This window comes from Symphalangus syndactylus, chromosome 12, assembly GCF_028878055.3.
Source record: "Symphalangus syndactylus isolate Jambi chromosome 12, NHGRI_mSymSyn1-v2.1_pri, whole genome shotgun sequence".
NCBI classification, from domain to species: domain Eukaryota; kingdom Metazoa; phylum Chordata; class Mammalia; order Primates; family Hylobatidae; genus Symphalangus; species Symphalangus syndactylus.
In genome coordinates, this window is record NC_072441.2 from 78620573 (window position 1) to 78647932 (window position 27360).

At 40.8% G+C, this 27360-nt stretch overlaps 1 protein-coding gene across 14 annotated transcripts in view; it reads left to right on the forward strand.

Moving 5' to 3' along the window:
* The window catches only part of RPRD2 (regulation of nuclear pre-mRNA domain containing 2), a 118066-nt gene that overhangs the window by 66977 nt on the left and 23729 nt on the right, over positions 1-27360 (forward strand). For 5 of the 14 annotated variants that reach the window (XM_063626002.1, XM_063626010.1, XM_063626013.1 and 2 more), the window contains exons 3-7: positions 16937-17037; positions 17887-17964; positions 19241-19293; positions 20265-20391; positions 22249-22424. In XM_063626002.1, coding sequence (XP_063482072.1) covers positions 16937-17037; positions 17887-17964; positions 19241-19293; positions 20265-20391; positions 22249-22424 — 535 coding nt within the window. Of the gene's footprint in view, positions 1-16936; positions 17038-17886; positions 17965-19237; positions 19294-20264; positions 20392-22248; positions 22425-27360 lie in introns of all 14 variants that reach the window. The other 9 variants (XM_063626004.1, XM_063626011.1, XM_063626014.1 and 6 more) reach the window with 3 other exon arrangements.

Consider the following 27360-nt stretch of genomic DNA (forward strand, 5'->3'; position numbering starts at 1 on the left):
GACTGATTCTTCTGTTAAAGTTTCTTGCTCCTTTTCTCTCTGCCTTTTAATTTTCTGTTATTGTTGCTCTGTTTGATATATTTATATTAATATTATAGCCTGCTAACTAGTTTCCCAGTTTCTGTTACCTTTTTCGTTCACTTCAGACTACATACACACAGATGTCCAGAGATATAATGGTTTAAGACCATAGTCTCTGGAACCAGTGTGCATAGATTTGAATTCTGGCTCTGCCACCTCATAACTCTATAACTTTAGGTAAATAAAATTAGTTTCTCATCTGTATAATGTATCCAGTAATAGTACCTACTTCATAAAGTGTGGAAACTAAAGAGTTAATAATATATATAAAGTGCTTAGAACAGTAACTGACATTTAATAAACAATAAATGTTAGCTGCTGCTATGATGAGGAAGATGACTGTGCCTACTACTGCTATTATTAACAAATTAATATTAGCAAGGCATACTCTGAAAACCTTTAAAATATATATTTTTTTTTTTTTTTTTTTTGAGACGGAGTCTTGCTGTGTCACCCAGGCTGGAGTGCAGTGGCGCGATCTCGGCTCACTGCAAGCTCCGCCTCCCGGGTTCAGGCCATTCTCCTGCCTCAGCCTCCCGAGGAGCTGGGACTACAGGCGCCCGCCAACACGCCCGGCTAATTTTTTGTATTTTTAGTAGAGACAGGGTTTCACCGTGTTAGCCAGGATGGTCTCGATCTCCTGACCTCGTGATCCGCCCGCCTCGGCCTCCCAAAGTGCTGGGATTACAGGCTTGAGCCACCGCGCCCGGCCCTAAAATATATTTTTATATTGCTTTATGATTTAAGAAATTTCTGGCCGGGTAAGGTGGCTCACGCCTGTAATCCTAGCACTTTGCGAGGCCGTGGCGGGTGGATCACCTGAGGTCAGGAGTTTGAGACCAGCCTGACCAACATGGAGAAACCCCGTTTCTACTAAAAATACAAAATTAGCCAGGCGTGGTAGCACATACCTATAATCCCAGCTACTCGGGAGGCTGAGGCAGGAGAATTGCTTGAACCTGGGAAGCAGAGGTTGCAATGAGCCAAGATCGCATCATTGCACTCCAGCCTGGGCAACAAGAACAAAACTCCGTCTCAAAAAAAAAAAAAAAAAAAGAAATTTCCTTCCATCTTTATTATCTTCTTTGATTCTCAAATCAAATATATGATATAATTAGGGGCAAAGATTATTATCCTCATTTTACAGATGAGGATGCTGATGATAAAATAAGTCATATAAAACTACTTGGAGATAGGAAACTGAACATTAAAAAATAAGAGAGGGCTGGGTGTGGTGGCTCACGCCTATAATCCCAGCACTTTGGGAGGCCAAGGCAGCAGTATCACCTAAGCCCAGGAGTTTGAGACCACCCTGGGCAACATAGGGAGACCTCATCTCTACTAAATTAACTGGGTGTGGTGGCATATGTCTGTGGTCCAAGCTACTTGGAAGGCTGAAGCAGGAGGATCGCTTGAGCCTGAGTGGTGGAGGATACAGTGAGCTGTGGTGGTGTCACTGCACTCTGCCTTGAGCAACAGAGTGAGACCTTGTCTCAAACAAACAAAAAAAAAGGGATGCCACTTAAAGCCTTCTACAGTCAAATCTCAATCTTCCCATCCTTACCACCAGCTCTCCTGAATCCCAGTAATGAGACATTGCTCTAGCAAAACGCTAATACTGTATATCTTAATATAAGTGTTTATGAATTTTTCTTCATGGAGTAGCTCTTCCTCCTTGGGAAGCAGCAGAGCTTAGAGGTTAAAAATGCAAGGTTTGGAGTCAAACTTGCAAGGTTGCCTGGGTTTAAATCCTGGATCTCTTACTTGGTAGAGTAGTTTATTTAACTTTCTTGTGCTTCAGTTTTCCCATCTGTAAAATGAGAATAATAGTACAGTTTGTCTCTTAGGGATGCTGTGAGGATTAAATAGGCTAATATATGTAAAGCATTATAAAGGAACATGAAAATGCTCTAAAAATCAGTGAGCTAAGTATCCATCTCAAGAAGTTTTAAAAGAAGAGCAAAATAAGCCCAAGAAAGGAAGGATATAATAAAATAAGAGCAGAAACTAATGAAATAAAAAACAAATACACAGTGAGGTACTTTCAGTGTCAAATTCATTGTAAGAGAGAATAGAATAGTGTTTTCCAGGGACTGGGGTAGGGGGCAGGGAATGGGGAGTTATTGTTCAATAGGTATAGAGTTTCAGTTTTGCAAAATGAAAAGAGTTCTGGAGATATGGATGGTGGTGATGGTTGCACAATACCAGTGTACTTAATGACATTTAATTGTACACTTGAAAATGGTTAAGATAGGCCGGGTGCTATGGCTCATGCCTGTAATCCCAGCACTTTGGGAGGCCAAGGCGAGCGGATCATGCAGTCAGGAGTTCAAGATCAGCCTGGCCAACATAGTGAAACCCCGTCTCTACTAAAAATACAAAAATTAGCCGGGCATGGTGACATGTGCCTGTAGTTCCAACTTCTTGGGAGGCTGAGGCAGGAGAATCACTTGAACCGGGGAAGTGGAGGTTGCAGTGACCCGAGATCACGCCACTGCACTCCAGCTTGGGTGATACAGTGAGACTGAGTCTCAATAAATAAATAAATAAATAAATAAATAAATAAATAGTTTTAAAAAAGAAAAAGGCCAGGTGCTGTGGCTCACTCCTGTAATCCCAGCACCTTGGGAGACCAACGCAGGTGGATCACTTGGTGTCTGGAGATCGAGACCATCCTGGTCAACATGGTGAAACCCAATCTCTACTAAAAATACAAAAATTAGCTGAGCATGGTAGTGTGTGCCTGTAGTCCTAGCTACTCGAGAGGCTAAGGCAGGAGAATCGCTTGAACCCAGGGGGTAGAGGTTGCAGTGAGCCGAGATTGCCCCACTGCACTCCAGCCTGGGCGACGGAGCGAGACTCTATCTCAAAAAAAAAAAAAAAAAAGAAAAAATGTTAAGGTATCTGGGTGTGGTGTGGTGGCTCACACTTGTAATCCCAACACATTGGGAGGCCAAGGTGGGTGGATTGCTTGAACCCAGGAGTTTGAGACCAACCTAAGCAACATGGCAAGACCCCATCCCTACAATAAATACAAAAATTAGCTGGATATGGTGGCGTGTGCCTATGTTTCCAGCTACTCAGGAGGCTGAAGCGGGAGGATCTCTTGAGCCCAGGAAGTCAAGGCTGCAGTGAGCCATAATCACGCTATTGCACTCCAGCCTGGGTGACATAGTGAGACTCTTCTCAAATATGAACTCTTTAATAAAGGATTCTGGGGTATAACACTTTCTGTATAGAAAAAATAAAGTTAAATGATTTCCTACACTGTACACAGAAATATATTCCAAGTGAATTACTTTGGTGTGTAAAACAAAACTTTAAAATATTTGAAGAAAATATAAATATTTTTATGATTATAGGGAATAAAGGCTCTTAAGACAAAAAACTAATAAAAATATTTGAGTTTGATTACATAAAAATTAAACTTCTGTATTACAAAAGATAACAAAATTAAAGTGATACATTAGGGAAGATATTTGTCATAGACAAAGTAAGTTATATGAATGGGAATTATGTTAGGAGATACAGAGTGGCAAATTTTTGAATTTTAGAATGAAAATCTATCCTTGCCGGGCATGGTGGCTCACGCCTTGTAATCCCAGCACTTTGGGAGGCTGAGGTGGGTGGATCACCTGAAGTCAGGAGTTCGAGGCTAGCCTGACCAACATGGTGAAACCCTGTCTCTACTAAAAATACAAAAAATTAGCTGGGCGTGGTGGTGGGCACCTGTAATCCCAGCTACTCGGGAGGCTGAGGCAGGAGAATTGCTTGAACTTGGGAGGCAGAGGTTGCAGTGAGCCGAGATTGCGTGCCACTGCACTCCAGCCTGGGTGACAGAGTGAGACTCTGTCTCAAAAAAAAAAAAAAAAAAAAAATCTATCCTCATACACTGTTTTTCAGCTTCAAGGTTTTTTGACTAAGTATTGACTGATTGACTGCCTCTCTCTCTTGAGGTGATCCTTCCTCCTTCCCTTTCCTATTCTCATGTGTCAGACTCCCAAGTAGCTGGCACTATAGGTGTGTGCTACCTGGCCTGAGTCAACCCATTCCTTAGTCTTTTATTCAGACAATTAACAAATGTTACTAAGGACCTGTGAGACAGCACATTATTCTGATGACTTCCTAGTAATGAGGTATTGATAAAGGAAAGAGACCCCTCTGAGTGAGGTACAAGATTATGGTGTTTAGTTTTATGTAACTGTGACATCTGGACACCTCCTCTTGTACTTTATCAACTTCATCCTTTGAAGTAATTTGCTAGTACCTTCCTGTTATAAGAGTAAGGGGGGTGTCACTAGCAAAGAAAGCATCTGTTGAACATCCTAGCAATTCTATAACGTCGCTGTTGAACATCCTAGCAATTCTACAAGGTCAGCCAATTTTTTTTTAACTTAAAAATCAAAGATCAAAAGGTTATGTAACTAAGCATGTTACATGGTTTGTGGTGATTGTAAATTCTGTGAAAATTGACATTGTGGTCAGTAGTGGCTTTTTTTTTTTTTTTTTTTAATGGAGTTTTGCTCTTGTTGCCCAGGTTGGAGTGCAGTGATGCGATCTCAGCTCACCACAACCTTTGCTTCCCGGGTTCAGGCGATTCTCCTGCCTCAGTCTCCCAGGTAGCTGGGATTACAGGCATGCGCCACCACGCCTGGCTAATTTTGTATTTTTAGTAGAGACGAGGTTTCTCCATGTTGGTCAGGCTGGTCTCAAACTCCCAACCTCAGTTGATCCACCCACCTCAGCCTCCCAAAGTGTTAAGATTACAGGTGTGAGCCACCACACCCAGCCAGTAGTGGCTTTTTAACCTCTCAGGCTGGAGTACAGTGGCACGATCACGGCTTACTGCAGCCTTGACCTCTGGGTTTCAAGCAGTCCTCCTACCTCAGCTCCCCAGATAGCTGAGACTACAGGCGCGTGCAACCATACCTGGCTAATTTCCGTATTTTTTGTAAAGGCAAGGTTTCACCATGTTGCCCAGGCTGGTCTCGAACTCCTAGCCTCAAGTGATCCTCCCACCTCGACCTCCCAAAGTACGAGACCATTACAAAAAAAAAAAAAAAGAAAGAAAATGATAATATCCTGTTGTCATTCATTCAGCTACTATTTAGTAACAGCAAAGAAACAACAATGAATAAGTTATAATCACTGTTTTGAAGAAGTTCTGTAGTCTAGTTGAAGAAACAGATGTTTATATATAATTATGATTTGACTTCTGGCAGAATAGTCAACCATCTATTCCAAGGAGTCATTTTGTTATAAAATAACCACATCCTTGACAAAACTTAAACAGAACCGAAAACAGTGGATGTATTAGAATGGCAAAGCTAACATTAACCAGCATGCCGATAACAATACTATGTGATCTTGGCATTTAAACTAGGCTCTGGAGAAGGGCAAATGTGCTCTTGGGTAATTAGCTCCCCCTGGCTTCTGAGATATATTTTCTCTATATGAACACATTTTCTATTTAGGCCACAAGGAATCCCATAGGTTAAAAACAAACGTGCTCACAGTGAAAGATGTCTGAACACACAGGAAAACAGACCACCACAATTGAGAATCCATCGATTTAGTTCCTCCCAAAGTGAGTTTCAGAGATTGGAATTATCAGACAGAATATGTAAAGCAATGTATATGAAATGTTAGAGAAAGATTAAATGGAATAACAAAATGAACAACAGGTAAGATATTTGGACAGATGGAAAAAAATAATCTATAGGAACTCTTGAAAGGAAAGAGAATATGCAAGAATGTAGTTCTGAAGAAATCAGAATGCGACAGGAGAAATAAGGAGTAGGGAAAATGAAAAATGAAGGCCAGGCGTGGTGGCTCACACCTACAATCCCAGCATGTGAGGCCATGATGGGAGAATCACTTGAGCCCAGGAGTTCAAGTCCAGCCTGGGCAACATAGTGGGACCTCATTTCTATAAAAAAATACAAATTAGGCAGATGTGGTGGTGTGTACTTATAGTCCCAGCTACTCAGGAGGCTGAGGCGGGAGGATCACTTGAGCCCGAGAGATTCTGTACAAAAGGACAGAACTTTTGAGTTCTTTGGAAGATAACACTGTCTGGCTGGGCATGGTGGCTCACGCCTGTCATCCCAGCACTTTGGGAGGCTGGGGCAGGCGGATCACCTGAGGTTGAGAGTTCGAGACAGCCTGACTAACATGGAGAAACCCTGTCTGTACTAAAAATACAAAATTAGCCGGACCTGGTGGCGCATGCCTGTAATCCAGCTACTCGGGAGGCTGAGGCAGGAGAATCGCTTGAACCGAGAGGTGGAGGTTGCAGTGAGCCGAGATTGTGCCATTGCACTCCAGCCTGGGCAACGAGAGCAAAACTCCGTCTCAAAAAAAATAAGATAACACTGGCTGAGAACACCCTAAAAGTGATGAAAAATATGAATCTAAGATACAGGAAGCAATAACATATACTAAATAACATGAATAAAAATTTATACCTAGTTATTGTAATGAAAAAAGCATCCAAAGTTTACATCTACTAGGGTAACTGTAATTCAAAACAAACAAACAACTAGAAAATGACAAGGCTTAGAGAGGATGTGGAAAAATTGTAACCCATTTACATTTCTTGCAGTAATGTAAAATGGTGCAGTTGCTGTGGAAAACAGTTTGGTGGTTCCTCAAAAATTAAACATAGAATTACCACATGATCCAGCAGTTCTACCTCTAGATATACACCCCAAAAGAAATGGAAACAGAGACTTAAACAGAAATTTGTATAGGCATGTTCATAGCAGCATTATTCACAGTAGCCAAAAGGAAGAACAATCCACATGTTCGTCAGTGGATGAATGGATAAACAGTGGGATGTATACAAACATGGAATATTATTCAGTCTTAAAAAGGAAGGAATTTTTTTTTTTTTTTTTTTTTTTCCGAGATGGAGTTTTGTCCTTGTTGCCGTGGCTGGAGTTCAACGGCACAGTCTTGGCTCACTGCAACTTCCGCTTCCCGGGTTCAAGCAATTCTCCTGCTTCAGCCTTCTGAGTAGCTGGGATTACAGGTGCGCGCCACCATACTCAACTAATTTTTGTATTTTTTAGTAGAGACAGGGTTTCATCATGTTGGTCAGGCTGGTCTTGAACTCCTGACCTTAGGTGACCCACCCACGTCAGCCTCCCAAAGTGCTGGGATTACAGGCGTGAGCCACTGCGCCCGGCCAAAAAGGAAGGAAATTCTAATACATGCTGCAGCATGGGTGAACTTTGATGACATTATACTAAGTGAAACACGCCTGTCACAAAAGGACAAGTATTATATGATGCCACTTACATCAGTCAAATTCAGAGCCAGGAAGTAGAATCATGGTTGCTGGGGAAAGGGGAGAATTGGGAGTTATTGTTTAGTGGATATAGTATACAGTTTGGGAAAATAAAGTTTTGAAGTTTGGTTGCACAGCAGTGTGAATGTACTTAACTTTTGAACTGTACACTAAAAAAATGGTTAAGATGGTAAATTTTGCTTGTGTTTTACCACAATTTTCTTTAAAAAAGGAATGAGATTACACTTTCTTCTGGGTGATGGAACAAGACCCTAAATCTTAAAAAAAAAAAAAAAAAAAGTCTGGTAAATGCTACGAAATGGTTGAACTGTGAAAACATGCTGAAATAAGCCAGACACAAAAGGACAAATATTGTATGATTACATTTATCAAAATACCTAGAATTGTTAGGTCCATAGAGATTAAAGGTTATCAGGAGCTGGGAAAAAGAGGTAAGGGGGAGTTATTGGTACAGAGTACTGTGGTCTGAATATTTATGTCCCCCCAAAATTCATATGTTGAAACCTAGTCCTTAACGTGGTAGTATTAAGAGGTGGAGCCTTTGGGAGGTGATGAGGTCTAAGGGAGGTAGTGGAAAATTTTGGAAATAGTAGTGAGAATAGCACAACATTGTGAATGTAGTTACTGCCACTGAATTGTACATTTAATGGCTGAAATGGCACACTTTATGTTACATATATTTAATCACAATAAGAAAATGATAAAAAAGCAGCCAAAAAAAAAAAGATCAGTATAAAAGGACTACAATTAAAGAGTAATAATTGGGGCTGGGCACAGTGGCTCACACGTGTGCAATCCTGACATGTTGGGAGGCCGAGGTGAGAGGATTGCCTGAGCCAAGTAGTCTGCGACCAGCCTGGGCAACATGGTGAGATTCCATCTCTAAAAAAACACGAAATTTAGCCAGGTGTGGTGGTATGTGCTTATAGTCCCAGCTACTCAGGAGGCTGAAGCGGGAGGATCATCTAAGCCTGGGAGATTAAGGCTACAGTGAGCTGAGATTGCACCACTGTACCCCTGCCTGGGGGACCAGAGTGAGACCCTGTCTCAAGGTGAGGGGATTGGGGGAGAAGTATAATTGGAATGATTGTAACACAAAGAAATGATAAATGTTTGAGGGGATGGATACCCTATTATATACTCTGATGTCATTATTACACACTATATCAACATATCTCATGTACCCCCAAAAGATACATACCTACTATGTACCCATAAAAAATTTTTTAATTTTTTAAAAAGGACTACAATTAAACTGATGACAGACTTCTCAGCAGCGGCAATGGAAGCCAGAGGCAGTTGTGAAAAATATTTTTATAGTATTGATAGAAAGTAGCTGTCAGTGTAGATTTGCATACAAAGCAAAACTACTTTCAAGAACCAGGAAAACATAAAGACAGAAACAAAAAAAGATAATTTACCATCAACAAACAGACCCTCTCTCTTTCTCTGTATATATATAATTATAATAATATAATATAATTATATATACACTATATATACACACACAGACATTTTTTTTTTTTTTTTTTTTTTTTTTTTTTTTGAGATGGAGTCTCGCTCTATCACCCAGGCTGGAGTGCAGTGGTGCGATCTCAGCTCACTGCAAGCTCCTCCCGGGTTCATGCCATTCTGCCTCAGCCTCCCAAGTAGCTGGGACTACAGGCGCCCGCCACAACACCTGGGTAATTTTTTGTATTTTTAGTAGAGATGGGGTTTCACAGTGTTAGCCAGGATGGTCTCGATCTCCTGACCTTGCGATCTGCCTGCCTCGGCCTCCCAGAGTGCTGGGATTACCATAATTTTTTTTAACCAAGAAGAAGCACTGAACGATCGCCAAACTTCTAAATAAGTTTTACACTGGGAAGTTAGCAATATATATAATATTGTATGTATAATATATGTAATATACATAATATGTTATATATGTTATATATACATAATATGTCATATATTATGTGTATATATACATATATATGTATATATATATAGTGTGTATACACACACACACACACAGGCATATAATTTTTTTTTTAACCAATCAAGAAGAAGCACTGAACCATCAGCAGACTTAATAAGTGAGTTTTACTCTGGGAAGTTAGCAATAAGGATGGTGAGTCTTGCTAGCAGTAAAATACATGAAATATCTGGCCAGGCATGGTGGCTCATGCCTGTAATCCCAGCACTTTGGGAGGCTGAGGCGAGCAGATCACTTGAGGCCAGGAGTTCAAGACCAACCTGGCCAACATGGCAAAATCTGTCTCTACCAAAAAATACAAAAATTAGCTGGGCATGGTGGTGCATGCCTTGTAATCCCAGCTGCTGGGGAGGCTGAGGCAAGAAAATTGCTTGAGCCTGGGAGGCGGAGGTTGCAATGAGTTGAGATCGTGCAACTGCCCTCCAGCCTGGGCGGCAGAGCGAGACTGTCTATATATATATATACAGTTTTTAAGAATTTTAAGAACAGTTAAAGCTGTTCTTAGATATTTAAGAACAGCCTTAACAGAAAATATGAGAAACCCTTATGAATAAAGTTTAGGAACGTTAAGTATAAATTTATAAATACTAATGGAGTATCGTGTAGTCATTAAAAGTAATGTTTAGGACTGGGCACCGTGGCTTATGCCTGTATTCCCAACACTTTGGGAGGCCGAGGCGGGTGGATCATTTGAGGTCAGGAGTTCAAGACCAGCCTGGCCAATGTGGTGAAACCCTGTCTCTACCAAAAATACAAAAATTAGCCAGGTGGTAGTGGTGTGCATCTGTAATCCTAGCTACTCGGAGGCTGAGGCTGAAGAATCACTTGAGCCTGGTAGGTGGAGGTTGCAGTGAGCCGAGATCACGCCACTGCACTCCAGTCTGGGTGACAGAGTGAGACCCTATCTCCAAAAAGAAAAAAGAAAGAAAGGAATAGTTATAAAGAGTTGATTGGAACATGGGGAAATGTTTGTTAAGTGAAAATAATAGAATAGAATTTTTTTTGTATGAAGAGAGGGCATACTTTGTTTTATTGTGCATTGCAGGTAATGTGGTTGTTCTTAGAAATTGAAGGTTTGTAGCAACCCTGTGCCTATTGGTGCTATTTTTCCAACATGTGCTCATTCATGTCTCTGTGTCACATTTTGGTAATATTTGCAACATTTCAAATTTTTATTGTATCTGTTATGGTGATCTGTGATCAACGATGTTACTATTATAATTGTTTTTACGTATTCCTAACTTCGTCCATGTAAGGCAGTGAACTTAATTGATAAATGTTGTGTGTTTTCTGATTGCACTAACCCACCATCCCCCATCTCTTTCTATCTCCTGGGACCTCCTTGTTCCCTGAGACACCACAATATTGAAATTAGAACAGTTAATAGCCCTACAGTGGCCTCTCAGTGTTCAAGTGAAAGGAAGAGTCACACGTCTTTCACTTTAAATAAAAAACTAGAAAAGATTAAGCTTAGTGAGTAAGGCATGTTGAAAGCCAAGACAGGCTGAAAGCTAGGCCTCTTGCACCAGTTAGCCAGGTTGTGAATGCAAAGTTCTTGTGGGAAATTAAAAATGCTACTGTAGTGAACACATGAATGATAAGAAAGCAAAATAGCTTTATTGTTAATATGGAGAAAGTTAGCGGCTTGGATAGAAGATCAAGCCAGATACAACGTAAAGCCAAAGCCTAATCCAGAGCAAGGCCCTAACTCTCCTCAATTCCATGAAGGTTGAGAGAGGTGAGGAAGCTGTGGAAATAGGTTCATGAAGTTTAAGGAAAGAAGTCATCTCTATAAAACAAAAGTGTAAGATGAAGCAGCAAGTGCTAGGATCACTCATGAAGGTGGCTCCAGTAAACAGCAGATTTTCGAGGTAGATGAAACAGCCTTCTGTTGGAAGATGCCATGTAGGACTTTCATAGCTAGAAAGAAGTCAGTCCTTGCTTCAAAGCACAGGCTGACTCTTGTTAGGAGCTAATGCAGCTGGCTGGCAACTTTAAGTTGAAGCCAGTGTTCATATACAATTCTGAAAATCCTAGGGCTATTAAAAATTATGCTAAATCTGCTCTGTCTGTGCTCTGTAGATGGAACAACAAAGCCCGGGTGACAGCACATCTGTTTACAATGTGGTTTGCTGAATATTTTAAGCCCAATGTTGAGACCTGCTCTTGTTCAGGAAAAAACAAAACAAAACACAGATTCTTTACAAAATATTACTGTTCATTGACAATGCATGCAGTCACCCAAGAGCTCTGATGTATAAGGAGATTAATGTTATTTTCTTGCTTGCTAACACAACATTTATTCTGCCCATGGATAAAGGAGTAATTTGACCTTTCAGTTCGTGCTATTTAAGAAATACAAACTGGCCGGGCATGGTGGCTCATGCCTGTAATCCCAGCACTTTGGGAGGCTGAGGCAGGCAGATCACGAGGTCGGGAGATCAAGACCATCCTGGCTAACACCGTGAAACCACGTCTCTACTAAAAATACAACAAATTAGCCAGGTGTGGTGGCAGGCGCCTGTAGTCCCAGCTACTCAGGAGGCTGAGGCAGGAAAATGGCGTGAACCCAGGAGGCGGAGCTTGCAGTGAGCCGAGATCGCCACTGCACTCCAGCCTGGGCAACAGAGCAAGACTCCGTCTCAATTAAAAAAAAAAAAAATACAGGGCTGGGCATGGTGGCTCACACCTGTAATCTCAGCACTTTGGGAGGCCAAGGCTAGTGGATGGATCACTTGAGGTCAGGAGTTCAAGACCAGGCTGGCCAACATGGTAAAACTCCGTTTTTTTAAAAAATAAAAATTAGCGGCCGGGCGCGGTGGCTCACGCTTGTAATCCCAGCACTTTGGGAAGCCGAGGTGGGCGGATCACGAGGTCAGGAGATCGAGACCATGGTGAAACCCCGTCTCTACTAAAAATACAAAAAATTAGCCGGGCGTGGTGGCGGGCGCCTGTAGTCCCAGCTACTCGGAGAGGCTGAGGCAGGAGAATGGCGTGAACCCAGGAGGCGGAGCTTGCAGTGAGCCGAGATCGCGCCACTGCACTCCAGCCTGGGCGACAGAGCGAGACTCTGTCTCAAAAAATAAAAAAAATAAAAATTAGCCAGGCATGGTGGCACACGCCTGTGATCTCAGCCACTCAGGAAGCTGAGGCAGGACAATTGCTTGAACCCAGGAAGCAGAGGTTGCAGTGAGCTGAGATCACGCCATTGCACTCCAGCCTGAACAACAAGAGCAAAACTCCGTCTCAAATAAAAAGAAAAAATACAGCCTGGGCACGGTGGCACATGCCTGTTACCCCAGCACTTTGAAGTCCGAGATGGGAAGATCTCTAGAATTCAGGAGTTCTAGATCAGCCTGGGCAACATTGCAAAACCTAGTCTCTATTATTAAAAAAAAGAAAGAAAGACTTTTTGTAAGGCTATAGTTGCCACTAATAATGATTCCTTTTATGGATCTGGGCAAAGGAAATTGAAAACCTTCTGGAAAGGATTCACCATTCTAGATGGCATGAAGAACATTTGTGATTCGTGGGGAGAGGTCAAAATATCAGCATTAAGGCCAGGCATGGTGGCTTAATGCCTGTAATCCCAACACTTTGGAGGCCGAGGCAGGAAGATCACAAGGTCAGGAGATCGAGACCATCCTGGCCAACATGGTGAAACCTCATCTCTACTAAAAATACAAATATTAGCTGGGTGTGGTGGTGCACGCCTGCAGTCCCAGCTACCATGATCAGTCATCAACATCAAGGCAAGACCCTCCACCAGCAAAAAGAATATGATTTGCTGGAGACTCAGATGATTGTTAAGAGTTTTTTAACTATAAAATTTTTTTTAACTAACATGTATATTGTTTTTAATACATAATGCTATTGCATACTTAATTGACTATAGTATGGTGTAAATGTAACTTTTTAAAACTTTATTGGTTGGCCGGGCGTGGTGGCTCACGCTTGTAATCCCAGCACTTTGGGAGGCTGAGGCGGGCGGATCATGAGGTCAGGAGATCGAGACCACGGTGAAACCCCGTCTCTACTAAAAATACAAAAAATTAGCCGGGCGTGGTGGCGGGCGCCTGTAGTCCCAGCTACTCGGAGAGGCTGAGGCAGGAGAATGGCGTGAACCCGGGAGGCGGAGCTTGCAGTGAGCCAAGATCGCGCCACTGCACTCCAGCCTGGGTGACAGAGCAAGACTCCGTCTCAAAAAAAAAAAAAAAAAAAAAAAAACTTTATTGGTTTGTTTTTAGAGACAGAGTCTTACTCTGTCACCCAAGCTGGAGTGCAGTGGTGTGGTCAGGGCTCACTGCAGACTCGAATCCCTGGTCTCAAGCGATTCTCCCACCTCAGCCCTCCAAGTGGCTGGGACTACAGGCGTGCCCCACCACGTCTGGCTAGTTTTTGTATTTTTTGCAGAGATGGGGTTTCGGCACGTTGCCCAGGCTGGTCTCAAACTCCTGGGCTCAAGTGATCCACCAGCTTCAGCCTTCCAAAGTGCTAGAACTGCAGGTGTGAGCCACTATGCCCAGCCTAAACCTTACAATTTTCTAGAGGTTTATTAACCAGAAAGAACAGACTCTACTGTCACTTCTTATATTTTTTATGCTGAGATTCTTTCTTTCATTATTAAAAAAAAAAAGTCAAGCCGGGAATCGTGGCTCATGCCTGTAACCCCAGCACTTTGGGAGGCCAAGGCAGGCAAATCATGAGGTCAGGAGTTTGAGACCAGCCTGGCCAATACGGTGAAACCCCATCTCAACTAAAAAAAAAAAAAAAATACAAAAATTAGCTGGGCATGGTGTCACTGGCCTGTAGTCCCAGCCACTTGGGAAGCCGAGGCAGAAGAATCGCTTGAACTCGGGAGGCAGAGGTTGCAGTGAGTGGAGATCGTGCCACTGCACTCCAGCCTGGGCGACAGAGCAAGACTCATCTCAAGAAAAGAAAAAAAAAAGTCATGCGTTGCTTAACATCAAGAATATGTTCTGAGGCCAGGTGCGGTGGCTCACGCCTGTAATCCCAGCACTTTGGGAGGCCAAGGCGGGCAGATCACTTGAGGTCGGGAGTTCAAGACCAGCCTAACCAACATGGTGAAACCCCATCCCTACTACAAAAAAAAAATACAAAATTAGCTGGGCGTGGTGGCAGGCGCCTATAATCCCAGCTACCCCGGAGGCGGAGGCAGGAGAATCGCTTGAACCCAGGAGGCGGAAGTTGCAGTGAGCCGAGATCGCACCATTGCACTCCAGCCTGGGTGACAGAGCAAGACTGTCTCCAAAAAAAAAAAAGAATATGTTCTGAAAAATGCGTCATTAGGGAATTTTTTCCTGTGAACTTCCTAGAGTGTACTTACATAAACGTAGATGGCATAGCCTACTAAAAACCGAAGCTGTGTTGTTTAGCCTATTGCTCTTCGGCTATAAACCTGCACTGCATGTCACTGTATTGAATACTATAGGCAGCTGTAACAATGGTAAGTACATATCTAAAATTTTTTTTTTTAAACGGAGTCTCACTCTGTCTCCAGGCTGCAGTGCAGTGGCGCGATCTCAGCTGACTGCAACCTTCGACTCCTTGGTTCAAGCAATTCTTCTGCCTCAGCGTCCCGAGTAGCTGGGATCACAGGCATGTGCCACCACACCCAGCTAATTTTTGTATTTTTAGTAGAGACGAGGTTTCACCATGTTGGCCAGGATGGTCGCGATCTCTTGACCTTGTGATCCACCTCCCTCGGCCTCCCAAAGTGCTGGGATTACAGGCATGAGCCATCGCACCCGGCTGTATCTAAACATTATAGAACACAGAAAATTGTGAAAAGTATAAAGAAAAATCCACTCACTTTCACCAAATGGAGATTTACAAGATAATTTCAGCATTACTATCTTAGTCTTTTTCTTCTATAAATGTTAGTATTGTATTTGAAACCAGTCACACACATAGTCAGGCACACACATAGTCAGGCATACCTTGGAGATATTGAGGTTTCAGTTCCAAACCACCACAATAAAGCAAATATTGCAATAAAGCATGTCACATGCAGGTGGATCGCTTGAGCCCAGGAGGCTGAGGCTGCAGTGAGCCAAGATCACGCCACCATAGTTCAGCCTGGACAACTGAGTGAGACCCTGTCTCAAAAAAAAAGAAAATTGTAAGGTTTAATACAATTTTCTCTGTTTCTTACATAAGACATTCTTAGGCAAGAAAAAAATTCTTTGTGAACATTTGATGTTATGGATTGATAGACTCTCATCCTTGAAAGAGGCCTTAAGTTTGACATAGCTTTTTTTTTTTTAAGTCTTCAATCTCCGTATGGTTTGGTGAATTCACTTAAGGAGAGGTTAAATTCCTGTTTTGTCTTTTGATAGATCTATTAAATTATTAGAATGGTTTCTGTTCTTTGGCAGATCTGCTAGAATAAAATTTATTTTCCTTATGGCTTCATACTTTTGTCCTGTTTTGCTTCCTGAGATCACACCAGTTTGATTCCTCTTCCTGACAATAGTTATGCCCTTCCTGCATTGTTTTTGTTTCTTCTACATTTCACATAAGACATAATTAAAATCTTTACTTAAATTATTAACTTGGTAATTACTTCTCATTCACTTCTACTTTAACACTTTTTTTTTTTTTTTTTTTTTGAGACAAGGTCTTGCTTTGTGGCCCAGGCTGGGTTGCAGTGTTGTGATCACCAGTCAGTACAGTACAGTTCCTCTTGCCTCAGGCTCCCATGTAGGGGGTACTACAAATGTGTGCCACCACATGTGGCTAATTTTTTCATTTTTAGTAGAGATGAGGTCTCTCTCTGTTTCCCAGGCTGGTCTTAAACTTCCAAGCTCAAGTGATTTTCCCACCTCGGCCTTCCAAAATTGGCCAGACTGGTCTCGAACTCCTGACCTCAGGCAATCCATCCACCACGGCCTCCCAAAATTGGCCAGACTGCTCTCAAACTCCTGACCTCAGGCAATCCATCCACCTCGGCCTCCCAAAGTGCTGGGATTACAGGCGTGAGCCACTGTGCCCAGCCAACATTTTTTAAAGTTAGGTAGCCAGCTTGAACCAGAAGCTCATCTGTGAACCAAACAGAATAAATCAATACCCTTTACTTCCCTCATTCTTACTATGTATTCTCATAGTATTATGTAATAGTTTTTTAGAAAACATGTTACAGTATGTGATTGGTTCATGATTTTTTTCTAAACCTTTAAAAAATGAAAAAATATAGCATTGCTAAACCTTGTCTTCTTATTCAGTACTAGTGTAATTGTGTTTTAAAATGCCAGTTGTGTCCGCACATTCCCAGTCCTCTCAAGTTCATATCCATCAAAGCTCTCAGTATGTCATCTGTAGCTTCATCTATGTCGTTTATAAAAGTGTTGAATTGGTAATTATTTTAAGATTCTTAAAATCCCTAAAGTTTAAGATTTCTTTAGTCCTGGATATTATAGAAAAAAAGTTTTGAAATATCAGAAGAAATTTGGAAAATAATTTTATTGATAACTTTATTTTCAGATTTCTAGTTTGGAGCAGAGTCAAGGTTTTTATAGCCTGTATTACTTTTTCTTTGTTTTCAGGGATCCATCTGTCTCTAAGTCTGTAGAACGAATCTTTAAAATCTGGGAAGATAGAAATGTATACCCAGAAGAAATGATTGTGGCATTGAGAGAAGCTTTGAGTAAGTGTCTTTTTCTCTCCTAAAAGAAAATTTTGAGTCAGTCTTTACAATTATGTAATTTTATAGATCTGGTCATATTGTATAATAGTGAAAAGTTAAGTTTTGAATCTAGCCCTATTTGTTTAAAATTAAATATTTATGAAAAATCTGGATCTGTTTGAATTTAAATGTAAGTAGAATTGGTTTTAGGGATGGGTCGGATTTTGTTTTTTGGTGACTACAAAAGTCAAGCATATTAAGTGGTAATAGCCATCTGGTTATTTTCCTGCATTTGCGTTGAGTGTTTCAAATGGTTCATTGTTTGTGTTAATAAATACTGCCCTGTGCCCTTACTGTTGGAGAATTTTTGCACAGGGTGTCAGTTCTTACTAAGCTGTTTGGTAGTAAGCATATATCAGCAGTCTTTCGACTGTCTTTTGATTTAGAGTAAGTCGTGTACTGTTTTGTTAAAAGGAATTATGTATTATATGTATGTAATTAAGTTATTGAATAGAAGTTTGTGATAATCTGCTACCATGACCGTCATTTTACTAGAAATTTGCTTTAAAAATGGCATCTTCTAAGAAGCTGTTAAATTCTTCATTTTAATTTGTTAATTGGTATTTTTAAGCCTCCTCCCCTATTCTTTTCAGAATTGGTAATTTCGCTGATGATAAAAATCGTGTTTATTTGACAGCTTCTTAGATCGGGTAGGAATTTCTATTTTTTCATAAAAGTGAAAGAAAAGGAAAGAAAGAAACAACACACAGTCTCGGATTGCCTTTTTTCATGCTGCAACTTTGGCACTGAAGTGGACAGACAGAACAGCTTCCCATAATGCCAGATTGCAAAAACTGAAATGTTTTCCAGGTACCACTTTCAAAACTCAGAAGCAGCTGAAAGAAAATCTGAACAAACAACCGAATAAGCAGTGGAAGAAATCACAAAGTAAGGAACAAAATCTCAACTAATATAAAATTACCTCCTCTTTTTGGAGCAGAAGAAAATGTAGACCATTTGACATCGTACCTGGCATAAACCATGAGCAAGCCTGTTTTCCAGGCCTGGGAGGCTCCCAGTGACCTATGCTAAACAAGCCATCATGGAGATACTTCTAAAAAAAAAAAAAAAAAAGGCAAACAAAAACTACACTTTAAAACAAAGGAAATGCAGAAAAGGGTTTAATTGAGTGAAGATTCAAGAGTAGTTGGGGGATTGAAAGAAGAAAAAAATACTTGATAGTATCCAGGATAATTTTCAGGTTCAAGGATATATGATGTTAGAGGCAGCTGGCATTAAACAACAGATCTGAAGAGGAGACTAGGCATTAAGAAGCATTTCTGTGGGAACCATGAAATCTCCAGATTTGGGGGATGTACTCTACCAAATTAGACATGGGCCTCAGATCCTGGCCAGAAGCTCATTCTGTAATGGGAGCTCCTGTTATATTTATCATATTTACCCAGCATGAGATCAAGGGAATGGAATACTGCATGTGATAGGCTGCTGTGGGCAAACTGAGGAATATTGAGAGAGACTTGAAGGTGTGGAGGGAACAAAGTAAAAGACAGTGAGAATTGGGAGGTGAAACGAGACACTTGGGATGGTTTTGCTCCAGCGAGCATATGATATCCATCATGATTAAGGGAGTCCTCAGACATCTTTTTGGTCATAAGTTGCATGCTTAGGAACAACAGGAGTCGTCATTTCAGCCAAAGTTCAACCACAGTATTAATATACCTAGAAGTTTCCTTGCCAATTTTTGCTATGAATTGAGTCAGCAGAAAAAGAAATTCAAAGGATAAATATATAGGAATAGAGTTATTTGTCACTAATTTTCTTCAGCCAGTGCTCAGGATTAATTGGATGTCCTGTTCCTGAACACTCTTAATTTGAGGTATTTAGATCCTCTTACACCCAGACTAGGAAAAAAAGGTACTTGATGTATCTCGGTGTCACCAAATCAATAATTCTAGGACTTTATGACCTCAAGGGTCTGTTTGGAGGTAAGTAGGTTAGGTCTGTCTAAATAGCATGTTTTTACATTGACCATATTTAGGAATGTTCAAATTTCCTAGTCCATTATTTATTTTAGGAATTATGACTTAAATGTGCATGTTTGCCATATGTTCAGAGTATATCTTTAACTATAGAGCTAAAATTTTTCCTGTTAGTCAACTTTTTGTGTCTGTATTCTTAATGACCTTTTGTTTAATTCCAGCAGCATCTACAAATCCAAAAGCTGCTCTCAAGTCTAAGATAGTTGCTGAATTTCGAGTAAGTTACAGAATTTGTTTAATATAGCAAAGTATTATTCACCCCTTTTGTATTATAGTTTCCTGTATAGTCCAATAAGATTTATCTGTATTCAATTACACATGTCATGTTTTATACATGCATGAACTGTTCTAAAGGAACCCAGATTGGGATTAGATTGCTTGGCGTTTTATCTGTTCCCCTAATGGTAGAAATAACCTTCTTCCAGTATATCTATTATCAGCTGAGTTCCCTATTCAATTTATGCCAGCAAGAGAGTTTATTTTCCTGTGAAACTCTTTCTAAATTAGAATTTGCTTAGAATAACAGAAGGCTATGTTTATGTAATTAAAATTTAAAGAGGCTATATAAGTGGACCTTTGTCTGTTTTAGTCTTAACTCTGTATCCATAAATTAGCTTTGTGCAATTAAGGAAAAGGATCTTTTAAAGTCTGTAACTAGGCTGGGCGCGGCGGCTCACGCCTGTAATCCCTTTGGGAGATTACACTTTGGGAGGCCGAGGTGGGCTGATCGCAAGGTCAGGAGATCGAGACCATCCTGGCTAACACGGTGAAACCCCGTCTCTACTAAAAATAGAAAAAAAAAAAAAATTAGCTGGGCATGGTGGCGGGCGCCTGTAGTCCCAGCTACTCAGGAGGCTGAGGCAGGAGAATGGCATGAACCCAGGAGGCGGAGCTTGCAGTGAGCCGAGATCGCGCCACTGCACTCCAGCCTGGGTGACAGAGCAAGACTCCATCTCAAAAAATAAATAAATAAATAAATGAAGTCTATAACTAAACATGGTTTTGACATGAGAATTGATCATTAATATCTGTGACCATGAGAAAAAGTGAAAAGTTTTTTTCTCCCAGGATTTTGTTAAGCTTTAGGGTTTTTGTTTGTTTTTTGTTTTGTTTTACAAAATGAGGAGAGAGAGAATGAGAATAATTGAATGATCTTGTAAATGAAATATGACTCTGGTCTGTGTTTAGTCTCAGGCCCTAATTGAAGAGCTGTTGCTATACAAGCGCTCAGAAGATCAGATAGAACTGAAGGAAAAGCAATTGTCAACTATGAGGGTGGATGTGTGCAGCACAGAAACTCTCAAATGCTTAAAAGGTAATGCTTACATCCTTTTAGAGTAAGTCAGATTTTCTTTCCATATCTGTCATTTTTCCGGTAATCATACTGGTTTACCTCATAAGGAGATCCTTGGGTAGAAAGCAGTTGTGGCACCTCTGGTTTCCCAGGTAGTTATTTCATGCATATAAATTTCATAAGTAAATTCTATCGTTCTCATTTCTAATACTTTCTTGGTGCATTGGGTTATATAGAGACAGTTGTATTTCACATGTATGGTTAATTGGTATGGGTATGCTCTTTAATGAAGTCACTCTGATGCCTCATAAAATCTAGTTAGACCATCTAGTTTCCTTGCATTGTAAATTGTAAATCATACTAATAATTTATTATAATGTAAGCCTCATGAAGGCAGAAATTATATTGATTTGTTCATTGCTATACCCTGGCACCTACAGCAATGCTTGGCACATAATAGATATTTGATGAATATTTTTGAAATAATAAGTAAATGACTACTAGCTATTAATTTTGGCACCAATTTTATTCCTGTACCGTACTTTAAATTTAACAGACCAGACACAGTGCCTATAATCTCAGCACTTTGGGAAGCCAGGGCAGGAGGATTGCTTGAGACCAAGAGTTTGAGACTAGCCTGGGCAACATAGTGAGACCCTGTCTCTACAAAAAAATTAAAACATTAATGAGCTTGGTGGCACACACCTGTAGTCCTAGCTGCCCAGGAGGCTGAGGCAAGCAGATTGTTTGACCCCAGGAGGCTATAGTGAACTCTGATCATGCCACTGCACTCTGGCCTGGGTGACAGAAGAGACCGTCTCTAAAGAAAAAATTTTTTAAAACAAATAATTAATTTAACATATATTACCTAATTAAATCCTCATAACAGAAAACATACTAAAAATCTCTGTTTTATCACATGAGAGATCTGAGGTCTTATAAGGAGATTAGTAGCTTACCCAAGTTACACAACTGACAAGAGACAAAGCCAAAATTTATCCTCACATCCAAAGCCATATTCTGCCAGTCACTGGGAAAGAAGTAGATATACTGAATTATCACGAATCTTTTTCAGATAGGAAAGAAGAACTGAACTTGTGATGCATACAGAGGTCACTTTATTTTTACTTTTCTGAACGTTACTTTTCTCGTTTAAGAGATAACATCTTACTATCTTCTGTAATGCAAAAGTTATGGTATAAGCGAATACAGTTGGGCTTCATTGTGTTAGTTCCTAAGTACGTAGCAATGTGGAATCCAATTTGTGAAGAAAATAATTAATCAACAGACTCTTTTAGTTGAACTTTCTTTTCTTTACCTTAATTACAAGTGCCTTCACTCTGGCAGGTTCACATGAGTCTGTTTTGTAAAGAATTTTAATAATCTATTTTGTGATTTTGTGATTTGGAGAAGCTTCTTTAAGATAAAATTGTGAGGCCGGGCGCGGTGGCTCACGCCTGTAATCCCAGCACTTTGGGAGGCTGAGACGGGTGGATCACGAGGTCAAGAGATCGAGACCATCCTGGCTAACATAGTGAAACCCCATCTCGGCTAAAAATAAAAAAAAATTAGCCGGGCGTGGTGTCGGGCGCCTGTAGTCCCAGCCACTTGGGAGGCTGAGGCAGGAGAATGGCGTGAACCCGGGAGGCGGAGCTTGCAGTCAGCCGAGACCGCGCCACTGCACTCTAGCCTGGGCGACAGTGAGACTCCATCTCAAAAAAAAAAAAAAAAAAAAAACTATGAAACTAAGAGTATTAGAGTATTGCACAGTAAGGCAGAAAGAGTATATTCACAAAGAGGTTTTCTTCAAAAGTCAAAAGACTAAATTTTTTAATTTTTTATTTTATCCTGAAATGAATACTTCCCATGTCATTTTAGATAAAACAGGTGGGAAGAAGTTCTCCAAAGAATTTGAAGAGGCAAGCTCTAAGCTGGAAGAATTTGTGAATGGATTAGATAAGCAGGTGAAAAATGGACCCTCATTAACAGAAGCACTGGAAAATGCTGGAATTTTCTATGAAGCACAATACAAAGAAGTAAAAGTGGTGGCCAATGTAAGTAATAATTAAAGCTGTCTTATACTGAATGCTTGTTACTATATTTCAGAGATTGTTAACATGCATTATCTAACTCTGTTAGGATACGCATTTTTATCTCCTTATCACGGATGAAATTACTTTTGGGATAGGTGCTGTGGTGCACACCTGTAATCCCAGCACTGTGGGAGGCTGAGGCAGGAGGATTGCTTGAGCCCAGGACTTTGAGACCAGCCTGGGCACCATGGCGAAACCCTGTGTCTAGCAAAAAAGTACAGAAATTATCTGGGTGTGATCTCAGGTTTCAATGAGCTGTGATCACGCCACTGCACCCCAGCCTGGCCAACAAGAGTGAGACCCATCTAAAAAAAAATAGAAGAAGAAATTATGAGGATTAGTAACCTTGTACAAGGTAATACAGCTGGTTAAGTGGTGGTGGTAGAATAAGACCTGGCTCTTTTGTTTGTTTGTTTGTTTTTGAAACGGAGTTTCGCTCTTGTTGCTCAGGCTAGAGTGCAGTGGTGCGATCTCAGCCCACAGCAACCTCCGCCTCCTGGGTTCAAGTGATTATCCTGCCTTAGCCCCGCTGAGTAGCTGGGATTACAGGCATGCACCACCATGCCCAGCTAATGTTGTATTTTTAGTAGAGACGAGGTTTCTCCATGTTGGTCAGGCTGGTCTCAAACTCCTGACCTCAGGTGATCTGCCTGCCTCGGTCCCGCAAAGTGCTGGGATTACAGGCATGAGCCACCGCGCCAAGCCCAATTTTTGTATTTTTAGTAGAGATGCAGTTTCTCCATATTGGTCAGGCTGGTCTTGAACTCCTGCCCACCTTGACCTCCCAAAGTGCTGGGATTACAGGTGTGAGCCACCGTCCCTGGCCTTACTTTTTTTCTTAACCAGAAAACTGGATGGAAACATCCTGTTACCACATTTCATGTAAATTGACTGAATTAAGGAACTTTTTTTTTTTTTGAGACGGAGTTTCGCTCTTATTGCCTCGGCTGGAGTGCAGTGGTATGATCTCGGCTCACTTCAACTTCCACCTCCCGGGTTCAAGTGATTCTCCTGCCTCAGCCTCCCGAGTAGCTGGGATTACAGGCATGTGCCACCACACCTAGCTAATTTCATATTTTTAGTAGAGACAAGGTTTCTCCACGTTGGTCAGGCTGGTCTCAAACTCCCTACCTCAGGTGATCCACCCACCTCGGCCTCCCAAAGTGCTGGGATTACAGGTGTGAGCCACCACACGCAGCCAGGGAACTTCTTTTTATTCCCCCAAGAAAGGGAGAGAGGTGATAAATGGGCATGTGTGTAATGACCTCTGAAAGAAACCAACTGTTCCATAATGAATTTTTTTTAAGTTTTAATCACTGTGTATGATCATAAAAGCATATGGTACTGTAGGCCCCACAAGTCCTACTTCGTAGAAGCAATCCCTTTTAATGCATTTTGCTATTTTTTTCTGGCATTTGCTTCCATATTTGTAAATGATTTGCCCATATTGTTCTTTCTTGATTTATCCTATTTTAGAAATAGCTGTTAACTTCCTGATATGACAGATGTGGATTTAGCTTATACTCACCCGCCTTTCTCCTTCTCTCAATTTTGTTGTATAACTGTTTTAAATCTGTTATCTATAAATTAAAGGACTGTATTTACTATTTTTTGACCATTAACACTAGACTCCCTACTTCGTAAAATTTGGTAAGTAGCGTCCCTATTTGCTCCCATTAGTTTTCATCTATCCCTTCAATTTTCCAGCTTCAATCAACTATATTTACTTTTTTTTGTTGTTGTTGTTTTGAGATGGAGTCTTGCTCTGTCACCCAGGCTGGAGTGCAGTGGTGCACTCTTGGCCTCACTGCAACCTCCACCTCCTGGGTTCAAGTGATTCTCCTGCCTCAGCCTCCCGAGTAGCTGGGATTACATGCCATCATGCCTGGCTAATTTTTGGTTTTTTAGTAGAGACAAGGTTTCACCATGTTGGACAGGCTTGTCTCAAACTCCTGGCCTCAAGTGATCCACCCGCCTCAGCCTCTCAAAGTGACGGGACCATAGGCCTCAGCCACCATGCCCAGCCAACTGTATTTACTTCTCTATTGTCAAAGTTGGTAATATTTACATTCTATTCTATAATCATACTTAATTACTCTTTGCTATTCTAAAGGTTGAAAAACAATTTTTCAAAAAGCTTACATTATAACTCTGTAAACATTGTTCATTGCAAGGTTTTGTGGTAACTATAGTTGTACTAGAAGTTTTGGTTTTTTCCTAGAGTTTTGTTTTCTCTCTTATTGTTTGCCTTTGCATAGCCTTTTTAAATTCTCCATCACACCAGCTATTCTGAATTCCCTTTTCCCCCTGGGACCTCCCTACCTGAATTTTCATTTTCTATCCCCAGTTTAGGTTATTCCCTAAGTCTCAGGCTAAAATGGCTCTTAACTGTTGTCCTGAGTTGAGTCCTTTATTTTCCAGATTCCATGTGTTTTTTTCTTGGTTTCTGTCGTTGTACTGGAGCATTCTCAAGTAATTTCCCAAAAGAAAGTGTTTGTGAGAGAGAAATTTTGTCTGACCTTTTATTTAGAAACATCTTAGGCTGGGCACAGTGGCTCATGCCTGTAATTCCAACACTTTGGGAGGCTGAGGTAGGAGGATCACTTGAGGCCAGGAGTTCGAGATTAGCCTAGGCAACATTGTGAGACCCTTCTGTACGTTAAAAGAAGAAAGAAAAGGAAAAATACATTAAAATGTCTTCGATCATTGATTTTCTCTCCCCGCCCAACCCCGAATTGGCTAATGGATAAGCAGGTTGATTTTCAGCTTTTAGGAAATGTATACATTTAATACAGTAAATTTCCTTCTAAGTTGCATCCCATGAGTTTTTATATTTAATTATATCTTTTGCAAACAGCATATAGTTGGATCTTGTTTTAGTTTTATTGTTATTTTTTGATCTAGTCTGAAAATCTTTGACTTTGCAGTGTTTAGTCTACTTATTGATATGCTTGGGTTTAAGTCTACCATCTTTCTATTTGTCCTGTGTGTCCTTTTCTTTTTTTACTCCTTTTCTGCTTTTTTTAATTAATCAAATAATTTTTAGATTCTGTTTTATCTCCTGTTTTTGCTTGCATGTACTGTCTCTTCCTCTCTTCCTTTCTCCTTCCCTCTTCCTCCCTCCTTTCCTCTCTCTCCTTCCTTCTTTCTCCCTCCTTCCATCTCCCAGATTTCACCTTTTTATAAGGATACCAGTCATATTAGATTAGGGCCCATCCTGATGACCTCACTTAACTTGATTACCTCTGTAGAAATCCTGTATTGAAATATGTGGAGAACCTCAACATATGAGTCAGGGGGTGCAGAGATAAATAATTCACCCATAACAAATGGCTTCATGTTTTTTTAAATTTTCAAAATTTTCAAAATTTCTCAGCTATTGATCTCAATTATTGTTTCTGTTTCATCTCCCTCCTCTCCTCTTGGAACTCACATTAGTATGTATATTGGATCTCATTGTGGTGTTCCAAATGCCTTTTTTTATAGTCCTTTCTGAATTTTCCATCTTTTATTTCTCTCTCTGCTTCCTTCTAGATATTCTACTAACTAGTCTTGTAATTCATTAATATTTTATTCTGTTGAATCTTATCTATGATTAAACCAAATCCATCTGTTCTTAGTTGGTTTACTTTTCAGTACAAGAATTGCCACTGAATTTTTTTAAAGAAAGAGTTCAATTTTCTGGTAAAATTTATTCATCTTTTTAAATCTCACCATTATGAAAGATCTTAAGTACAGTATGAAGACCTTTTTTTCCTGAATTATTTGAAAATAAGTTGCTTGTACCCCATTATCCAAAATGTTTTAGCGTGTATTTCCTATTGGACATACTCTCCTACATAACCATCAGGTGTATGTATGTATTTATTCAGCCGGGCACGGTGGCTCACGCCTGTAATCCCAGCACTTTGGGAGGCCGAGGTGGGCGGATCACGAGGTCAGGAGATCGAGACCATCCTGGCTAACACGGTGAAACCCCGTCTCTACTAAAAATACAAAAAATTAGCCGGGTGTGGTGGCAGGCGCCTGTAGTCCCAGCTACTCCAGAGGCTGAGGCAGGAGAATGGTGTGAACCCAGGAGGCGGAGCTTGCAGTGAGCCGAGATTGCGCCACTGCACTCCATCCTGGGCGACGGAGCAAGACTCTGTCTCAAAAAAAAAAAAAAAGTTATTTATTTAGAGACGAGTCTCACTGTGTCACCCAGGCTAGAGTGCAGTGGCGCGATCTCGGCCCACTGCAACCCCCGCCTCCTGGGTTCAAGCGATTCTTCTGCCTCGGCCTCCCAAGTAGGTGGAACTACAGGCACCCACCACCACTTTTTGTATTTTTAGTAGAGTTGGGGTTTCGCCATATTGGCCAGACTGGTCTCAAACTCCTGACCTCAGGTGATCCACCTGCCTCAGCCTCTTAAGGTGCTGGGATTACAGGCTTGAGCCACCATGCCCCTCCAGGTGTAGTTATATAATCAGGAAATTAATTGATACTTTGACACACTTATAATCTAATCCTCAGAACCGATTCAAATTGGCCAGTTTTTATAGGAAAAGATCCTATCCAGAATCACAAGTTGCATTCGGTTGTCATCTCTCTTTATTCTCCTTTGATCTGGAACAGTTTCCTAGCTTTCTCCTTGATTTTCATGACCTAAATATGTTTGAAGATTACAAGTCAAATATTTTGCATAATGTTTCCCAGTTTGAGTTTATTTGATATTTCTTTGTGATCAGATTGAGGTTATGCATCTTTAGAAGGAATATCACAGAAGTGATTCTGTGTTCTTCGTGTTTCGTCTTGTCAGATGGCACACAAGTTTGGTTTATCTCACTACCTGTAATGTTCCCCTTGATATTCTGATTAATGTGGCATCTTCCAGGCTTGTCCATTATAAAGTTTTCCC